Source organism: Hevea brasiliensis, chromosome 1 (genome assembly GCF_030052815.1).
Source record: "Hevea brasiliensis isolate MT/VB/25A 57/8 chromosome 1, ASM3005281v1, whole genome shotgun sequence".
Lineage (NCBI taxonomy): Eukaryota > Viridiplantae > Streptophyta > Magnoliopsida > Malpighiales > Euphorbiaceae > Hevea > Hevea brasiliensis.
The window spans coordinates 5,050,752-5,071,545 of NC_079493.1; the positions used below are offsets into that span (position 1 = coordinate 5,050,752).

A 20,794-nucleotide genomic window follows, 5' to 3' on the forward strand; every position below is an offset into this window, starting at 1 on the left:
GTTACCGATTTATCTTTGAGATTCAGGGTACCTTCGTCGATCACTTAGATGGTCGCCAACCCTCATGGTTAAAAGAGAGTGACATCACTAGTCGAGTTCTGCCTTTCCGCTCTCCTTGCTTGTTATCACCTATTTCTCCATTCGTTTTCCATTGCCCAAATTTCCTTTGTGCTTAATGGTTCCTGACTTGGTCAAGCTATGGTGGTGCTATGCGAAATGTGTTGGTTGTTTTCAACTTGCTGGACCACCATTACAGAGAACACTTGTAATTTGAAGGTCTAACGGCACTTCTAGATAGAGTTTGTCAAATCTTCTATTCTGGGTAGATAGTCCGAATGGTCTAGGTTTTTGTTCTAATTGTTTGATGGGCTAGTATTCAAAGATTAAGCTGGTTTCATCTGTTTAAGAGACTTGAGCGATGTTAGGGAAAATATGATTGATATTTCTGTTTCATGTATGTGGGCTGTAGCCTTGAATGGATTTCTCGAAAGAAATAAATAAATATTTCTGATAAAATAATTGAAATGAATAAAATTTTTAACAGTGAGGAGGAAAAATATCTTGCGCAGATCCTAAAGTTGATGTTAATAGAGAATAAAGGCCAAAATAGCATGAAAGGCCAAATTTGTTAAGCGGCGATACAGGAGGCAGGATACAACAGAGATGCAACCCAGAAAAACGACACCGTTAGAACTTGGATGTTAGTACCATAACACATAAAAAAGTTGAAGGAATTTTTCTGCCAGTGCCACGGACTTTGCAGTCTGCAGGCAGCTACCTAGCTCTAATCTAAACAAAGGCAATGCCAGAGACCCTTTCTCCTATCTATTGTTGTGTAGCAGTTGTCTGCAGCATCCCCATTTTGAATCTCTCCCTCCTTTCACACCTTCTATGACTCAGTTTTCCTTTCTCTTATAACTCCAAAGCCTCCTCTCTCTCTTTTTCTGCCTCCTTTCACTTTCTGTTCTCTGATAAATCACTATCACAGCTCTTCTTTTATTTTTCTCATTAGAAATAACGGTTTCTCTTAACTCTTTGTTTGTTTGTTTGAATTGTCGTTGCAGAGAGAAAATGGCGGTCAGTTCCAGAGCAAGAAACGCAGAGTTGCTTCAGGTTTCCAGGAAGTTTAAGGACAGAGACGCCACTCCTGAAAGAACCAAACTCTGGGTTGAACCTAAAACCAGAAACGCTACTGCGAGGAAAGTTCCTGTTCTTTTCTATCTTTCTAGAAATGGCCAGCTTGAGCATCCTCATTTCATGGAGGTCCCTCTCTCTTCCACCGAAGGTCTCTACCTCAGAGGTATCATTCATTTAGAGCTTTCTTTAATTTTTTTATTTGATTTAAATAATGCCCTAATATTAAAAAAATCCTCTTTTTGCAGATGTCATCAGCCGCTTGAACATCCTTCGAGGTAAAAGCATGGCCACTCTCTACACCTGGTCCTCTAAACGGTGAGAATATATTAAGAAAAAAAATATTTCATCCATCCCCAACCGTCTGATCTGATTACCATGACTAAGCAGGAGCTACAAAAACGGCTACGTTTGGCACGACTTAGGCGAAAACGATTTCATTTATCCAGTCCATGGCCACGAGTACGTTCTCAAAGGATCGGAGCTTCTTGATCCTTCTACAAACCCTAACAAATCCCTCCTCCTCGAAACCACGTCGTCTTCTAGATCCCTGAAACCGCTAGAGATTCACAAGTCATCGTCCGGTGAGGACTCCGATTTTCCAGTGATCACGCGACGAAGAAACCAATCCTGGAGCTCCATCGATCTTAATAAGGTTTATAGAACTGAGCCATTCTCCAAGTAAACTCAGAAACTCGCTGCTGACTCGTCGACTCAGACTGATGACAAGAGGAGAAGGAGAAGGCCGGGAAAGCAAGAAGAGGAAATTGAAGAATTACAAATAGAGAAAAGGCCAGAACTGGAGGTAAACCAAGAAGAAATTGAGATATCACCTCCAACGTCTGATTCTAGCCCCGAGACATTAGAATCTTTGATGAAGGCTGAGGGGCAGTTGATATTGAGCACCGGGAGCGGAGATGAGGAAAGTTTGAATCGGACGGTGGAGAATTGTGGGAGGATGAAAGCGTCGACGGTACTGATGCAACTGATTTCGTGCGGTTCTATCTCATTTAGGGACTGTGGAGCCACGGCAGCGAAGGAGCAGGGCTTCTCGTTGATCCGCCATTACAAAGGGAGGTTGCCACGTGGAGGAGGGAACCCGGAGGGAACAACCAAGGATTTAATGAATTTTGGAGGGGCAAGATTAGAAGACAAGGAGTACTTTAGTGGGAGCTTGATTGATACTAAGAAGGAGGAGGTCCCCGCTTTGAAGAGGTCCAACTCCTACAGTGCAAATAGGTATGCAAACCTTTAATAGTGCCTATTGTTTCTGGGTTATTTGCATTCTTCTCTATGTTGGGCTCAGAATTGAATTCTGGCTGTGACCAGGAAAAGTGAATTAAACTAATACTAATTCTATCTATCAAGTCTGAGACACGTGAGGTTTAACCAAAATGTTTTTAATTGACTGAAATGAGTTTACTACCCACTGGATTAATTCATAATGTTTTGTAGTACTTAATTGCTTTTGTTTGTTGGTTATTGATTGATTTTGATCATTTAATGGGTTAATGAACAGAAGCTCGCAGTTGCTGCAATTGGGAGGAAAGGAGGAAGAGGGAGCACGCACCAAGTGCATACCAAGGAAGCCAAAGGCAACGCCAACGCCAACCAAGAAAGAAAGCAACATTAGTGATATCAGTAGTCAACTAGGGAGCAAAAGATTCGAGATCCAGCAAGTCGAAAACGAGACGAAATGAGAGTGAGAAACACCTAAATTCAATTATGTAGTTTGAAACTCAAAACGAAGAGCATGGATAAAAAAGAAAATAAGAAAAAGAGAGGAATAGGCTAATTCTGAGGTGTTGGAGTGCAAATCACGGCTCGGTGGTATCGCGAGGTTAAAATGAGTGAGAACTGGGAAATCTTATAAAGGGGGGCTCTCCTCTTTGTTGGAGCTTGTAAAATGTTCGTTTGAGTTTTGATCTTTGGGGTTAGGGTCAATGCTACATGTGCCTTGATTTCGGTGATTAGGTGCTGAATGCTAGTTGTTTTTAAGGTTTATTTAAACAAACAATATTTCTGACTCTCAAGCATGTGAAACAGACTTTTGTCCTTGGCAATGGCGTTTACCTTTGGGTTGATGGTTTTTAAGCACCCACGTGAGCTGGGTAACCATTTTAGCTTTCCAATGCCGGCCAGGCTGTGGGGATTCGAGAGGTACTTGCCTGCCCGGGATGCGCTTCTCCGGCGTTGTGTGTGGTGCAACTCTGAGAAATCTATTGCATTTGCTTTGCCCCATTTGTAAATGGAACTCGCCTAAGTAGGCTCAGATGAAACTTATACTCATTATTCTTAAATCTAAGCGAGGTCAAATGGTCTATATGTATGTTATGCCTTTTTGGCTATTGGCCTCTGTTCACAATTTTACGAATAATTTCTTTTTACCTCTAAAATTAGCAGAACGTGTTCTCCCCTTTAGTTTGGAAAAAAAAAATTGAGATATATATAAGATTTGGACAGATTTTCTTTTTTTTTAGCTGTAGAATTAAGTTTAATCATTTGAGTTTGAATTATTTTAATTCTTTAAAATAAATTAATAATCGATTTATATTAAGTGGATCCTAATTGGAAATAACTATATAGTGTAAGTTTAGGCAAGCACTACATCTGAAATTATATTCTTTAGAAGTTACAATATAATGTGATAAAATAAATTTATTTAAGTTAATTTGGTTGGTGAATTCCTCAGTGATTAATAATGCATCATTTTTTATTTAGAACACTTTACAGATAAATGCATTTACGGGGGATTCAATATTAAAATAGAATAAATTTCACCTAAAAATTAATTAAGAAAAAAAAAGTTTATTCAAATTTTATATGTAGCATAATTATGATTTTTATAAATTTATTAATATTAATCTTAAATAGTATATATATATATATATACAACGATGATACCCTTTTTAATGTTTTTATGATATGTTTAATTAATTATTATTTTTTCAAATTATTTAATTAATTAATTAATTAAATCTATAATTTCTGCGAAACAGATATATATTATTTTTAAATCATCACACATACACACGTCTTGTTTCTTCCTTGGTCCAGCCCAAAACGGCCCGTTTATCAGATGGAAGAGACCAAAGAGGATATAATTTAGGCCTCATTTAGTATTGAATTTTAAAATTAAAAAAAAAACTTTTTAAAAACTGAATTATTTTAATTATTATTTAAAAAAATTATTTTATTAATTTAGTTGACTTATAATTAAAAGATATTAAATTTATTTTCCTAATTAATTTGATACTCTTTAATAAATATATTTAATTTTTTTTCTTTCAATAACAACTTTGACAATAATTTTAGGGTTTTCAATTGTGGGGTGGTTTGAGTCCTGAAGTGAAATTAATTGCAAGGCTAGATTTGAATTTGATTTGAAGGAATTTCCTAAGCTAAATCTAACTGAAAATTCATCTAAAAAACTATTATTGTTTAGAGATATATAAGCAATATGATAAACATAATTTTATAATATTTGAGATTGTAATTTTAAAAATTTTAAAATTCTTAAAAGATATAATAAAAAGAATTTTAGATAATTATTTTTTTTTTCTTTCTCTCATCTTCATTTTAATTTTTTATTATTTTTTTCTCTAATTTCAACTTTATTTTATAAATTTTTTTATTCATTTTCTTCATCATCTTATTCCCATTTTAATTTTTTATATCATATTTTTCTCATTTTCTTATTGTTTCATTTCCTTTCTCTCTTCTCTAATTTATTTTTCTTATCTTCATTTTTTTTCCTATTTTTTCATTTTCTCTATCATCTTTTTCTCATCATTATTTTTTTTATTTTTTTTTCTCATCATTAATAATATTCTTTTAATTATAAAATAGTGTACTTTTAATAATTTTCAACTAATATAATTTTCAAATAAAATTGTATATGATATGAGTACGCAATGACTTCAAGAGCAATTGTAATTTGAAAAGCAGATAAAAATCAAGTGCTCGGTATGATCAAGAGATCATTAGAAGATGTGAATAAGAATTGAGGTTAGCTAGGGGTGCAAATATGGAGGGTACACTCATATTAAAGTCTCATGATAGAGACGAAATTTCCACATGGTATCATCTTCTTAAAATTCTAAATTTATCATTGAATGAGAAACACTGAAAGAACCTACGTGTCCCTGCTCACCTTTCTTTACTTTGCAAGATCATCCAACTGCCTCATCATTTATAAGCATTTAGCTACATTGACAAAATTATGTCAATATAAAAAAAAATAAATTACATATTTAATTAATACAAATTAAACATATGTTGATTATAATATTAATTATATGAATTATTCTATTTTTTATTTCTATTTTTATCATCAATATTAGAATAAACTAGTTATCTTCTCATATATTTATTTACTTTATAAGATTTCTGGATGTTCACCCCAAGAGTTCACGGGTTTGTATTTCTCAAGTTTCTAAAAAGAAAATTTTCTCTGTTTTTTTTCTTTTTTAGGTTTTAAATCATTGTTTTTGCTACCTTTCTTGAGGTCTTTCTTTGCCCCTTTTGAGTAGGGGAATGTCTTCTCCTGGATCAGATAGTGAGTTTCTCCCTCCCCATCTTTAGGGTGTAAATAGCTTCTTTTGAGTCCAATTTTGCAGATCGATATGTAGTAAGGGATCTTATTGAAGATCTCAATTGTGAATGTTGTTTGTTAGGCTCCACATATGCAGGGTGGTTCCTTAGACTTACAGTAGAAGGAGCATCTCGAGGGCCTTTATGCTGGTCTTGGTTAATGGTGGCTGACCTTCCTATGGCCACAAGAAATTGAGATGCCATAAGTTTTATCGTGCCTCTTCCTCTAGAATCACCATCGAGAGATCCAAGTTCGAACTTTTGAAGTTGCTAGTGGTAGCTTGGGAGTGAGAGTAGTGATGGACACAACATGTAGGCGTAGGCAGTGGCGAATCTAAAAAAAAAAAAAAAAAAAAAAAAAAAATCGTGATGGACACAACATGTAGGCGCAGGCAAGAAGGCAACAACAAACATAACTTTCTAACTTATGTGTTTTTTCAATGTCTTACATCCACAATTTGAACTTTTTAAAAATTTTCTTTTACTATTTAAAAGAAAATTTAAAAATATAAGCAGCTAATTTTTTGTATTTTAATTGAACTAATAAAAAAATAATTTTTTAAGTTTTTACAATATCAACTCATTAAATTTTTTATTATTGAGTCAATGAACAAATATTAATATTTTAAACTTTGTTAGAATTTTTTTTTAATAAATAAATATGAAAATTTATTAAAAATATTCTCATATTTAACCTACTTCCTTTTGAAAAATTAAAATTTCAGAGGGCGCATGCCAGCCCCCTTACTCCGCAGTGAGAGGTATTACTTCAAGCCTTGGTTGAGTTTCACATGGCCAAGCTCAGGTTCCAATTTAAGCCGCCTCTCTTGTGATCGCCTCTTTCTAGTGTTGGCCCTCGCCTCGTTGGTTGTTGGTGCTTCTCAGTGACGCTTGTGGCTTGGAATTGTGTGAGGAGCTGTATGACGAGTTAAGTATTTGTGGGTCGAATGACCCGCCACCTAGCTCTAAGATTTACTCGGCTTGGGGCCTCTGGACTTCTTGTTGGGTTTTATGTAGCCGGGTTCTACTAATGTTTTTTGAATCTTTCCACTGTATTTGACTTTGGGCCTTGTGCTGCCTTTGCTCTTAAATGGATTATCTATCTTAAAAAAAAAAAAAAAAATTCACCCATGAACTCACCAATAATCTGTTTATTCATAATATGTATGCAAGACTGAAACGTGTCTTTTGACTTTTATATAAAGAAGAAAAATAGATTAATCGACCTTAATATTAATCGAAGATATAATGTAGTTTGCCGTTGAAGTTGACTCGATAAGGACCGAGTTGACTCAATTGGGATATCGAAATGAAATTTTTAAGGAGGTTGTATTTAGAAATAGTAGTTGCGAAAATAGTAAATTTCATACCCTAACCATTTTGTAAGAGAAAACAAAGACATTTGATACTAAAATTTTCAAATCAATATTATTTCGTTTGTTTTATAAAAAATATTTTTTATATTTTTTAATATTTAATGTTACTCAATTTTTAACGAAAAATATTTTTTATTAAACAAAATTAAATCATTTTAAAAAAAATAATTTTTATTTTTTAAAAGAGAAAATTATTTTTTATTTTTTAAACTTTAAAAATTTTATTAAAATATAAATATGAAATAAATAAATATTATTAATTTAATATTATAATCAAACAATAGAAAATATTTTTATGAAAAATATTTTTTTTAAAAATATTTTTTTATATAAAATATTTTTTATGAAATAAATAGAGTTTAAATTAAAATTTTGATTTAATATAGGTGAAATAATTTTTTTAAAAATTTTTTTTATCTAAATCTGATCGATCATAAATATATAAAATTTAATATAAATTTTATATTTTAAATTTATAATAAATGAATAGGTAAATAATCTTAATTTTAATTATATGGCGGTAAATTAAAAGCCAACTTCCTACGTACTTTTTTTTATTTGTTTTTAATATATATATATATATATATATATATATATATATATATATATATATATATGTATATTTATTTATTTGTCCTCTTCAGTGGATTTATTTTTTTTTTATTCTCACTTTACATGGAGTTGAATTCCTTATATGATTGTCTTCTTTCCTTTTGTGTACATTTTTTTAATATAAATATCTAATAAATTTGAATTATTATTAAATTTATTATGCTAAATAAATGTATTTTTTTTAAAAAAAATCTATAATAATTGTGATAAAAAATTCTACTAAAAAATATTAAAATATCAAAATAATTCAAAAAGTGTTTATATTATATTATAAATTAGTTTTTTTATTTTTCAATATCAATATTATTAATTGTTGAACACTTTGTTTTATAAAAAAAAAAAAAGGTGATAGGTGAGGTATTTTTTTACTAAAAGCACAAAAAGTCTAATGGACATTTTTGTCATTTAAGAACAAATTGACCCTAAAATGTTTGTAAATATTTATGCATAAAAACCATGGGAAAATGGAAATTTATGCGGATGGAGACTCCAAAAACTTGAAGCTAACTTCCCAAGGCACATTACTCTACTTCTCTGAGATTGTTAGAGTAACAGGAAATTTTGTAAGAAAAGAGTTCTCTTCTATTGCCACATTGTCTTTAACAAAGACCTACCCACATGTGCTAGCACATAGATTTAGCTTCTCTGTGCAGATATAAATGCACATACCCTCTCTCTCTCTCTTCTCTTTTTTTTTTTTCCCATCTCATCCAAGCGCTCTTTCTCTGTTATTATTGATTTTCTCATTTATTTGCATGCTTCAAAAGCCACACACAAAAACAATATACATATCGCAACTAGCTTTTCCTGTTCATGAAATTTTGTTGCATGTTATTACGACCCATTATCTCTCTCATCATTCTTTTATGATCTCTGTGTGACTTTGGTAAGTATTCTTGTGTTATCAATAATGGGTTTTGGTTCTTATGTGGATTCTAATTTAGTTTCTTTGATTTTTTTTTTAATTGTTTCAAGCTAGTGGGTTTCTTCAGTTTGGATTTAATTGGGGTCGTGTAAGCTTTGATGGGTCCTATAAGAGGGTACAAAAAGAGGAAAAAGACAGATAAAAGGGCCGAAGATAATGCTTATGCTTCTGCTTCTGCTTCTGTGTCTGCAGAGAAGGAAGGGCCTGTGGATTGGTGGGATGAATTTTCCAAGAGGATTAATGGTATGTTCTCTTTATAAATTTTGTTTCTTTACTGTATCTGTTTTCTTTTCCTTTTTTTTTTTCCTTCCTTTTGTTTTATTCTCTATTGTGTTTCTTATTTGGATGTTTTAATATTGCCGTTATTGATCATGGGATATGAAGTTTGTCATCTGTATTTTCTATTGAATTCAGTTCATGAGTTGAATATAATTTTGGTTAATTTGATTAGCTTTACGCTTCAGCTTTTATTCAAGGTCTGTGTCAATACATTGCAAAGGATCCCTAATCTGGTTTTTGAATGTTCCTTCTTACCAAACATTCTAGTTTGTCTTTTCGAATGAGGGAAAGGATAAGAGTCGATGTGGTTTTGGTAGTAATAGAAGCCAAAGGCTTGTACTGAAATCTAAGACAAGAATGGCATATGCCATTAGCTTAACGCTTACTGAGTGTTTTTAGGAATGCAAGTTAAGTGAATATTCTGCTAATACAATTGAGACCTCCAGATGTAGTTGGGAAAAAAAAAACTGTCTTTTTAAATAAACACTATTAATCTGTTGAAGAAACATTGACATGGCAAATGGTAACTTCCTTTTCGAGCTCCTGCCTATTGATTTACTTCCTGGGAGGAGATAGAGCAAAGTAAGGTTTTATAAAGTGAAGTTTTTTAAAGTAAGGGTTTTCATGATTTTCAAACATTCATAATTTTTAGTGTTTGAGAGTAAGGGGAGGATTTTTTTAGTTTTTTAAGTATTTGGAGCTTTTAAAGTGAAAACCTTTGTTAATCCACCAATTTGGTGGGTAACCTCAAAAAACTATATTTTGAAAAACCTTCTACAGTCAGAAACACAAGTTCATGGTTTTAAAATTTTGAAAAACCTCCTATTACTTTAAAAAACCTCCTCCCAAACAAAGTTAGGTCTTGAGTTGCTCTTGAAGTGGATACATATCATGTAGTTATTTATCTTTGCGGTACTCGACTTGCATTCTCTTTAAGAGCTTAAAAGGAGTCAGCATCACAAAAATTTTTATTATAAGCTGGATTATCTGACATCTCATCTTTTAGGCTGTCAATAATTTTTTTATCCCCTTTAGCTATATTTCAATGCAGAAACATATAGAGGCATTGCTACTAGGCAGTGAACCAGTTGTAAAAAATATCAATTATAGAAACTGGAGTGGTAAAAGTTTTCATAATGGCTATTTCTGGGGCTGGATTTCATTCTATCAGCTGCGACTTGATCAATTAATGGCATTCTAGCCAGTTGGTCAGATCTGCTATTGTGCTTTATTTTATTTTATTTTATTTTATTTCTTGTGAGTACTGTGTGCAATTGGTTGCAACAACTACTTGGTGTTGGATATATTTTAGCTCCTTGCTTTACTAGAATGGTTTGCTGATAAAAGATATCTTTAATTGATTTGTTTAAATGTAATGACATCTTGGAATTTGGTAGTGGTAAGTTAAAGGGCTAGACAACGGTGTTGAAGTGTTAGGATAATGCCTTTTGCCTTCTAAAGGCGTCTTCCTTGTTGAAATCAATAAATAAGGAGGCAGATATACATTGTTACATAACACGTGGTTGAGTCTGGAGATTTTCTTATAATTTAACAATGTTTGTCTTCAGAGGTTTGAAATTATATCATTCTCATATGGGGCGCTTAACTTAGGGGGGGAAGTCCATTTATGATGCAAAGAGGGGTATAAAGACTACATGAAGAAATTCACTTTAAGAAATTGATATATTCAATTTCAACTCAACTCAACTCAACTCAACTAAGCCTTTATCCCAAAACCTGGCAACTCAGTTGGAGGTCCACAACCTGGCAATTGTTTCATTTAAGGTCTTTTTATCCTTGATGTCATTGAAGGGAGTTTATTTGCTTGTAGATCATTTGACTAGATCAAATCTGTGCATTATGTGAATGGCCAATGTGTTATGGTCTGTATGCAAATTATTACATGAATCTGGAACTTCGGAAACCTGAAGTTTGGCAGAGATGAATTTCCAGTCCAACTGATTGAGTTTTACAGGAAGAATGAGCTAGCTCCTAATTTCTTTTATTAATCACAAGATCACTTACCTGGATAGGTTATAATTGCCGAGGTATATGCGTGTGTGTGTGTGTGTGTGTGTGTGTGTGTGTGTGTGTAAAGGTTAGCCTCTAATTTTCATCCTACTCTACCCAATTTATTAGTAATATACCTGCAAGCATGTTTCTTCCATGTTATGGAAAAATATATTAGGTGCACTAAATTAAACTTGTCCAAAATGTTAAAAAGTAACTAATATTTGGGTGCTGCTGAATGCAAATATAAAATGTTTCCAACAGATCTTTCATATGAACATGACTGCATGACTGTACATAAATGTCCAGATAAAGATGACCACAAAGTAAATGACTTTTGGCCCTAATGAGATTCTAATACTGTTGTCCTATCCTTATTTTACTTTTGCTTCCATGATTTTCCCATATATGTGGGTGAGAGTGTGTTTTCTTTTTTCTTTCTTTCTTTTTTTTAATTATTCTTAATGGGTTCCTTGCTACTGATTTCTGTTATTATGAGGTCTATGTTTTGACAATGGTTGCTGTTTTTTTTTTTTTAAAAAAAAAAAAAGAGGAAAAAAAAAGGATTGTAAATAAAAGAAAATAAGGCCTTTTAAAGCATGCCATTGGGTTAACTTCTTTTAGGAGTTCTTTTCTCCAATTCTGTCATATTTTCTTTATTTTAAACATAAATTGATGTCTTTTCTTTTTCTTTCTTTCATAAATAAAATATGAATGTTGTCTATTATGATGAACCATTAAACAAGCAGTTGTTCTTGTTTAAATCATCTTTCCAGGAAACTATTACATAAGTGGGTGTTCTTGTTTAAATCATCTTTCCATGAAACTATTATTCAAGTGGGTGTCCTTGTTTAAATAATCTTTCCAGGAAACTGTTACAGAAGTGGCTGTTATTGTTTAAATCATCTTTCCAGGAATTTTTTGGATGGATACTTCTGTGTTTAAAGCATAGGCTTTTTTCAGCTTTGATGATAGGTACATGTATTTTGGTTATCTTCGCCATCAACGACTATGAATGTAGTTCTGTATGAAAATGGTCAACTGATTCATTACTGTAGATGATGACCTTAATAACCAAAAAATGTAAGGAGTCAAATCTGTGCACAATGAATATATTCATATCTTCTTCTTCTCATCCCTTTGCAAACAATATTATGCTTTCAATTTCTAAATTTGTTTTCTATGCTTTTTGCATATGCTAGTTATTGGCTGCCAAAACAGGAAGGCTTTTTTTTTTTTGTAACTGTAATATTGAAGGTTGAGGTGCTTTGGGCATTTTATTTCGAAATTGCATGGGTCTGGAATCCAATAAACATGCTACTGATTTCATAATTGTAAATCTGTTGCCATTTACTTTGAATTGAATGAGTCTGGGATCCAATAAAAATGCTACTGATTTAATAATGGTAAATCTTTTGGCATTTTTATTTTGAAATTGCACGAGTCTGTAATCCAATAAAAATGCTACTGATTTAAGACTGCTAAATCTGTTTCCTCATTACACTACCTGCAGGTCTTCCATCTCCATCAAAGAGTTTGGACAAGTTTGAACAAGTTTTCAGGATTACCAGGAAAACCTTCAATTACATATGTTCACTTGTGAAGGAAGATATGACTGCTAAATCAAGGGAATTTACGTTTTTAAATGGCAAGGTTTTATCTTTGCATGACCAGGTTGCTGTGGCTTTAAGAAGACTGAGTTCTGGTGATTCACTAGTGACAGTTGCTGATTCATTTGGTTTGAACCACTCAACTGTCTCCCAAGTGACCTGGCGTTTTGTGGAAGCCATGGAAGAAAAGGGGCTTCAACACCTAAAATGGCCTTCTAGTGAATTAGAAATGATGCAAATAAAATCTAAGTTTGAGAACATACAAGGTCTCCCTAATTGTTGTGGTGTGGTTGAAACCACTCACATCATGATGCTGTTGCCTTCCTCAGACACTTCAAGTAATGTATGGCTCGATAATGAGAAGAATCACAGCATGGTCTTGCAGGGAGTTGTAGACCCTGAGATGAGGTTCCTAGACATAGTCACTGGATGGCCTGGAAAAATGCAAGATTGGGTGGTGTTTCAGAGTTCAAACTTCCATAAACTTTGTGAAAGAGGAGATAGGTTGAATGGGAAAAAATTACAGCTTTCTGAAGGATCAGAAATAAGGGAATATATAATTGGAGATTCAGGATTTCCTCTACTGCCATATCTTATTGTTCCATATGAGGGGAAAGAACTCTCAGAACCAAAAGCCGAGTTCAATAAACGGCTTTCTGCAACTCAGATGGTAGCCAACAGAGCATTGGCGAGGCTGAAGGACATGTGGAGGATCATTCATGGAGTGATGTGGAGACCTGACAAACATAGGTTGCCAAGGATTATCCTAGTCTGCTGCTTGCTCCATAACATAGCCATTGATTTGGAAGATGAGGCACAGAGTGATATTCCTTTGTCTCACCAGCATGACCCAGACTACCAGCAACAGACTTGTGAATCCGTCGACATAAAAGGTGTGTATCTGAGAGACAAGCTATCTTTATACTTATCTGGAAGATTGCCACAATGAATATTTTCTATTTTCAAGAGCTTGGTTGGCCAGCAAAGAAGTTAGTTTAACTGTTACTTGAGAGTGTTTCTGAGATATGATCTCTCGATGCAGGCTATAGAGATGCAGTCAGTTTCTTTTTCCTTTTTTAATATTATTATTTTTATTTTTCAAATTGTAAATAGCCTGGCTAAAATGGTGGATTACTTGGCATTGTTCATCAAACCATAAGGCAGTGGCCCGGACAAGACAACAATGTGAGAGAGACACTACAATATAGAACTAGAGTTGCTCACAGGAGTTCCTAAGACTCCTTCAGGCTTCAGTAATTGCTTCAGCATAGAACTTCATCTTTTTTTGTTTTATCATGGGAATCTCATAACTCAATTATCTGGTTCTACTATTATTTTTTTAAGTACATCAAGTATTCTTTATGTCGGTTTTACAGTCTATAAAAGATTAATTCCTAAGATGCATGGCTGCCATATTTAGGAGCGCAGTTAGTCTTATCACTTTTATTTCGCCTACTATCTCCTTTGCGCTATTTCTGTCTGTTCTTTTTATTTTTTATAAAAAAATTAAAAAAAAATCCTCTTATTTTTCGGATTTTCTAAAAGCCAAGGGCAATCCACCATCCTAACAGGACTCCTAATAGCTGAGGCTAGGGGTGTGCAAACGGTCGGTTCGGTTTCAAACCGAACCGAACCGATAAAACTGAAAATCGAAAATCGAAAATTTTAAAAATCGAACCAAACCGATTGATAAGAGAAAATCGAACTGATAAATTTTGGTTCGGTTCGGTTTTAAACCGATCAAACAAAAATTTATAAAATTTCATATTTTTAACATTAAATCTAAATAATAAAAACATAAAAACAAAAAAAATTAGAAATCAAAACTCAAAAATCTTTAGGTTGGGTTCGGTTTTCTTTGATTTCGGTTCGGTTCGATTCGATTTGATTCAATTTGATTCGATTTTTTGATTTCCTATATATATTAATAATTTTGGTTCGGTTCGGTTTTTTTATTTTTTTATGAAAATAACCGAACCGAACCGATTAACCGAAATTATCAAAATTATAAATCAAATCGAACCGATTAAATTTTAAAACCGAACCGATTGAACCAAATTAATCGGTTCGCTTCGATTTTTCGGTTTAAACGGAAAACTGCACACCCCTAGCTGAGGCGGTCTTCTAACCAAACGCTATTGTTCACTTAAAATCTTTATTTTATACATATATTGTCGTAAAAAATTCATTCACATAAAATAAAGAATATAAAATTTAACGTTATTCAGTATAAGTCTACCCTACTAAACAAATTCACTATCAAGAAAAAATAATTATAATCACTAATTATTTTTTTCATCTTTATCATTATAGAATTTAACACACATCTCTATTTTATGGGCTCTCTACAATATATTCTATACAATGGCTAATCAATTATTCATGTATATATATATAGACCATTAAAATTTAATCCTTGTAAAACTCTAATTATTAAATTTTATAATTTAAATTTTACTAAACATCCTAAATTGATTATACTTATTCAATTAATTATATTTCCTAGTTCTAATTGGACTTGACTCTAATATATATATCTTCTGATCCAAATCTTCTGTCCAAGAAGAAATCCCACAAAACCAAGTTCGATAATGGATCTAAAATTTTATGCGTATCAGTATCATCGACAGCAGCAACAACTAAGCCTGGCCAATCAATCGGCAGTGGACTACTCGCAATTCACAACCTTCTTGACGAACGATAACTCGTTCTTGACGCCGTGGAGTTGGAAGCCAGATGATCAAAGTGATGGAGAGTCAAATACTGGAGAAAAGGAGCCAATGGTGTTCCAACCTGGTTCTTTCTTCGATTATGATGTGAGTTCTTATGGTTTTCAACGAAGGTTACTTCTGTTTCTTATGCAAGGAAGATCAAACTTGAGTTACGAATTGTATCCTCTTGAAGATACCCACAAGAAGCCGGAGAAAGGTTCAAAACCCCCCCCAAATCTTTGAACAAAGATTTTACCTCTTTGGAAGAGGAAAGAATCTCTATTTTTCCAGGGGACTAATCAAGCTGGGAATTTTCTTAAGTAAAAGAAAAAAAAATTTTGTTGAATTTAGAATCTTGCATGGCTAGCAGGCTAGGGACAAGTTATGTACTAACTCAAGCTTAACCTACCACTTGTCCAGAGTTGAGATTAGGATTCTGTTTGATGTTACTTATGGAATTGATTTTGATGTATCTTTTTAAATATTAATTAGAAAGAGTATTAAAAAATAATTTAAAATTAAAATTTCATATGTTTTAAATATCAAAATACTAAAACAAAAAATATGTTTTTTTTAAATTATTTTTTTAACATCTAAAATATATATTTTTTAAAACTATTTGGCCATTTAAATCGCAATGTCGAAAAGGCACTATGAATCTTATTATTGTTGTTATAATTTATTATTTTATATTTACTTTTGTATTTATTTAAAGATTAGTATTTAATTTAAACTAAAATAATTAACTCTATTTGACTGAATAAAAAAATTAATTTCATTTATTAAATAATTTGATCTGCTTTAGTCAGTTTTAGTTTTTGCTGAAATTGATTTAATCAATTTAGATTTTAAAAAAAGGAAAAGGAAAACGATAAAATCAAATTGAACCAAATTTATTGATATTGGTCTGCATTTTATAGGTTAGAGTTGCTGCTTCTTTGCCTTACGTTATGTTTCATGTACAAGGCTCAAGGAACATATATGGTACTCAAAGAACTGAGTTCCACTGTCTTCTCCTCCTTTAAATCTTTACTTGCCCTTTTTCTTTCTATTTTTTACACCCTTTAATGAGCTTTGGATTTCTCATACCTTAGTTTATCTTTCTCCTCAATTTCTCCCTTTAGTTTAATATGCTTTTTACGTTTTGCATTTTCACCTTTGCCGTTGGATCGAGTATTTTGGAATATCTAATTTGATTGAGTACTATTGAGCTTATTGATATTAATTTAGATAGTACGTAATCGGATGAATTTGATTTATAATAATATTTATAAATTTTTATATATTATATTTTAAATAAAAATTATTTTTTTATTGAAATTTTAAAATATAAATTATTAATAAAATATATTTTATATATTATTAATTAAGAATATATAAAATTAAATAAATTTGACATTTGAACAATTAGAAATAAGTTAAAATAATTTAAAATTTTAATCGAGTTTAGAACGAACTAGCTGCCCTTTGCCACCAACCCATCCTTTGTGGCATGCGGACATCACTGCCTCACTTACAGCCGTTCAACCTCGCCAATTGGAGCATCACCTTTAACCTAGTCCACCATCGCGGCATCCTTTCGCCTGCAACTCGTCAACCTTGCCAGTCGCAGATAACCTGTGGCCCCAGCCCACCCCTCAACCTCACAGTCCTTCTCTTTCGACGGGTCCTTGACAAAAATTGCTTCGTCCTCTGCCTGTCAATCGCAATGTCTGCCTATAAATTTGGTATTGATGAATTGTATTTTCATTGTGAATTTTATTGATTGATGATGTATTGATGAATTGTAAGGTTGATTGCTGGATTCTTCTTGTTAATTGCCATGTTCAGATGTTGAAATTTTTGCTATGGTTTGCTGAAACTAATGACTTTTGTTGCTTTCATTTTTCTTTCAGAATTGGAGCATTTTGAACGCTACAAATGATATATGAGGACTTGGCAATCATATTTAGCCATAAAAATAAATAAATTTCAATTCTTTATAGAATGGTTGCCTGGTTTTAATGTTTGGCTTAATATTATTTCTTACATCAGCTGCTGGGTGTTTTTAATACGGGATATGGATGTGGATTCAAAAGAGGAAATACTGGATTTCCTACTGCATATACATAATTGTTAAGATATGTACCATAAATAGCTAGGATATGTGTATCTGTAGTGATTGTGTGAATATATTTAGGTGCTAGAATTGTGGCTATAATTACGTATTTAATTAGTATTGTATTTCCTATTTAGTTGTCCTCTACAAATTATAAATTGACACAATTGACTTGAGGAAATAATCAAGCTCTTCAATCATTCTCAACATTATTCTTCTATTATATTTTCTCACATGGTATTAGAGCCCTCGATGGGTCTGATTTGAAATCTGAAACAAAGTCCTTATAGGGAGGAACTTTCAAGCGCTTCTTCCCGTCAACTCCCCGGCCTAAGGCGACCTTAACCACGCTGGTCCCGTCACCTGTTTTTCACTTTTTTATCACTACCTCTTCATACAGTAGGCTTTTCTGACTATTTCTGAGCAACATTTCAGTGTGCTTCTGTAACACTTCTATTTGCATAACCTGGTAAATTACACTGTTTCGGTGATTGGTGTTTTTCCGGATAATTAAGGATATTAGAACCACAATTAAGTCACCTAGAAGACCCTGAACAGAAATAAATAGTGATTACCAAATGGTAAAGTATAAATAAGAAAAACAAAGCATAAAAAGTTAAATAAGCCAAGGGTCACAGCGATTGATGACCTTCCCAGGAAGTGACTGCGAGGTCAGTCTTAACCCTAATTTTGAACGGGAAATTATGACACCGCAGTCCTAAAGACTATTGCGAACCTAGTGAAAAAAAGAAAATCACAGAAAAGAGTTGATAACCAGATCAAATAATTAAGTTAGGATTCTGGAAGAAATATCGAATTATTTACAAATCGGATCAGACCGGCGGGAGACAAATTGGTCAATTCACCCCTAGAGGTGACTCATGACCTCACTGTCCACTAAAATATGAGAAATGAAAATTTTTGAAATATATAATTAAATTAAAGAAGTGAGGAAAAACAAAAAGAAAAGAAAAGAAAAGAAAATAAAGAAATATGACATCATCAAGCATGACATCATAAAACAAATATAATAATTATTTAATTAAATCATTTTTATGGATAAATATTAAAGTAAAGACAAAAAATCATTAAAAAAAAACCTCATTTTCTTCCAAATGGCCGGCTCACCATCTTCTTCCTCTCTCCCTCATATTTTTTCTTTCCTCCATTAATGAATCTTAGAGCTTACAAACACTAAATTCTCACCATAAAATTTATAGCTCCCAAAACAAAAACTTCATATTTACTTCTGGTGAGAAGATTAAAAGGGAAAGATTGAAGGAAGATTGAAGTTACAAGAAAGCCAAGTCAAGGTTAGCGTTTGAACTTATAATTTTTTTTGTTAAATTCATGTTTATGTAGTTGGATTAACATAGAAATTGTGAAAAACTTAAACAAATTACACATGTTAGACCAATTGGGGAATTTCGGTCAACCTTAGGGGAAATAGGATTTGCTTGAGTTGATGCAATTGGTGGTGGAATTAAGTATAATTAAGTAGGTAGAAGTAAGTTATACACTTTAATTGCATCAATTGAAACATGTGCCAAAATTAGGGTTCTTAACCCTTAGGGTTTTGGGGAGAAAATTTGAGAAATTGGTAAATTGATGTACTTTGACCTAAGTAAGGTTTAAAATGGTTAATTGGAGTCAATTGGCATGTGTTTGAATGTTTGGAATTGGATTGAAAATAGAATGTGATACTGTCCCAAATTGGGCAGTATGACCTAGGTCTCTTTCAGGGACCAAAATTGAAATTTTACTAACTCAATTGGTATGAGGCCAATTGGGAATGAAAATAGACACATAATGACACAATTTTCATGTAGAGACCATGCCCAGAAAATGACATTAACATAGTGAACAATTAGGTTAAATTCGGATATTGTGTACTATCACTGTACCAAAATGTCCAAATGAACTTTCATTTGGCCATTACTTGGGCTAGACAGGTCCAAATGACCTGATTTTTGTGGCATTGGAAAGGTATGATATAGAACTACAACTTTTATGATGAATACCAACCCAAATTACTACAAATTTTATGATGAATACCAACCTAAATTCTGTCCATAACAAAGTGAAATTGCCACTCAAAATTAGTTGTCCAAAACTGCCAGAACTAATGAAGTGCCCAGAAATTCTGGGTAATACCTATCCGGCCAACCTTAGTAAAATGCCCATATCTTGGGTTAAAAAACTCCGAATGGAGTGATTCAAAAAGAAAATTAAAGATAAGACAATAAGGAACAAGTTTAATGAATGACACTTAGCCAAATTCTCACAGTAACCAGACTAATAGAACAGTAGAAAATAGGACACCAAAACTGAAAAATTGAATTTTCTCTTAGGAGAATTAGAAATTGAAATGACAACCAAGACCAACAAATTAGGAACTCAAAATGTGATATGTGGGTGTAATGGAAATTGATAGACCTATTTAGTGTGGAAAAGTCAACAATTTGACCCAATGGTCAAATGAATAGTAACCACCATAATTAAGAACATAAAGAATTCAATTTATGGGAGTATATAAATAAAGTTTAAATGCAAATTTCAATTGTTAAAATTATGATTAAACATAAATTGAATAAATATTAAAACATCTTAGTTGTGTGCTTCAGTGGAAAGAGGTGTTTCAGTGGAAAGAGGGCCTTCCGAGGAAAGGAATCGACAAGAGTGAAATAAGGAAAGACTAATTACGAGGTTTGTGCACAATAAACTTATTTAAGTATTTCTTATTGAAATTTGATTTAGTATGTAATATGAATAATTTTTAATTATTTTGGCTTTGAGAATTTTATTTGGAAATTATTGTATTGCCTACTTTGTAAATGAAAATTTTGAGATAAAATGCGATTTGTGTTTTGTATGAAATATTTAAATGTTGTGATTTAAAATTATTTTTGATTCACACTTGGCATGACAGCTCCTTACTACGTTCCTCCTTTACTTGTGGGGTTGAGTTTGATATTTGATCATTTTCCTCCCTTTCTAGCTTGCCAGTCTAAGGTGAGTTTGGATGAGTACTGATTAGCTAACTAGCCACCTCCCTCATTAATTTTGATTAGTGGGGTGAGTTTGCCTTATCGTGGTGTACAACACGACATATTTGAAAATTTTGTGTCATGGCCTAAGTTGTATTATTGATTGACAACACTGTGTTTATTAAATTGTTTGATCAAATTTGTGTTATATTGAGCTTTGAAAATTATGAAGTATTTAAATTATGTTTTGTTATAAATGTGATTTGAAAATTGTGAAATGTGATTGTGTAATATTTAAATTATAATTTGGCAATGAATGGTTTATGTTCAGCTTTTTAAATTTTTATTGTGCACCACTGATTAAAATTTACTCAGCGATAGTTTAATTTTGCTGTTGCAAATAGGGAAAAGGATATAGCAGTAAAGTGAGCTGCTACAGTAATAGGGGAGCACAACTTG

General features: G+C 32.4%; 1 protein-coding gene and 1 pseudogene across 3 annotated transcripts; both read left to right on the forward strand.

The window, feature by feature from the left end:
- Nucleotides 1–1,071: 1,071 nt before the first annotated feature.
- On the forward strand, nt 1,072–3,607 carry LOC110636507 (protein SOSEKI 5-like; annotated as a pseudogene).
- A 4,611-nt stretch (nt 3,608–8,218) lies between these two features.
- Nucleotides 8,219–13,985, forward strand: LOC110636520 (protein ALP1-like). Of its 3 annotated transcripts, none has more exons than XM_021786260.2 (4): nt 8,219–8,278; nt 8,695–8,883; nt 12,443–13,432; nt 13,653–13,985. In XM_021786260.2, exons 2-4 carry the CDS (start codon nt 8,739–8,741, stop codon nt 13,745–13,747), a joined length of 1,230 nt encoding a protein of 409 aa, XP_021641952.2. In that variant the 5' UTR covers nt 8,219–8,278; nt 8,695–8,738; the 3' UTR covers nt 13,748–13,985. The 3 variants fall into 3 exon arrangements, with proteins under 3 accessions (XP_021641952.2, XP_021641951.2, XP_021641949.2); XM_021786259.2 differs by lacking the exon at nt 8,219–8,278 and adding an exon at nt 8,314–8,601; XM_021786257.2 differs by lacking the exon at nt 8,219–8,278 and adding an exon at nt 8,315–8,601 and having other exon boundaries at nt 8,691–8,883.
- Nucleotides 13,986–20,794: the final 6,809 nt, after the last annotated feature.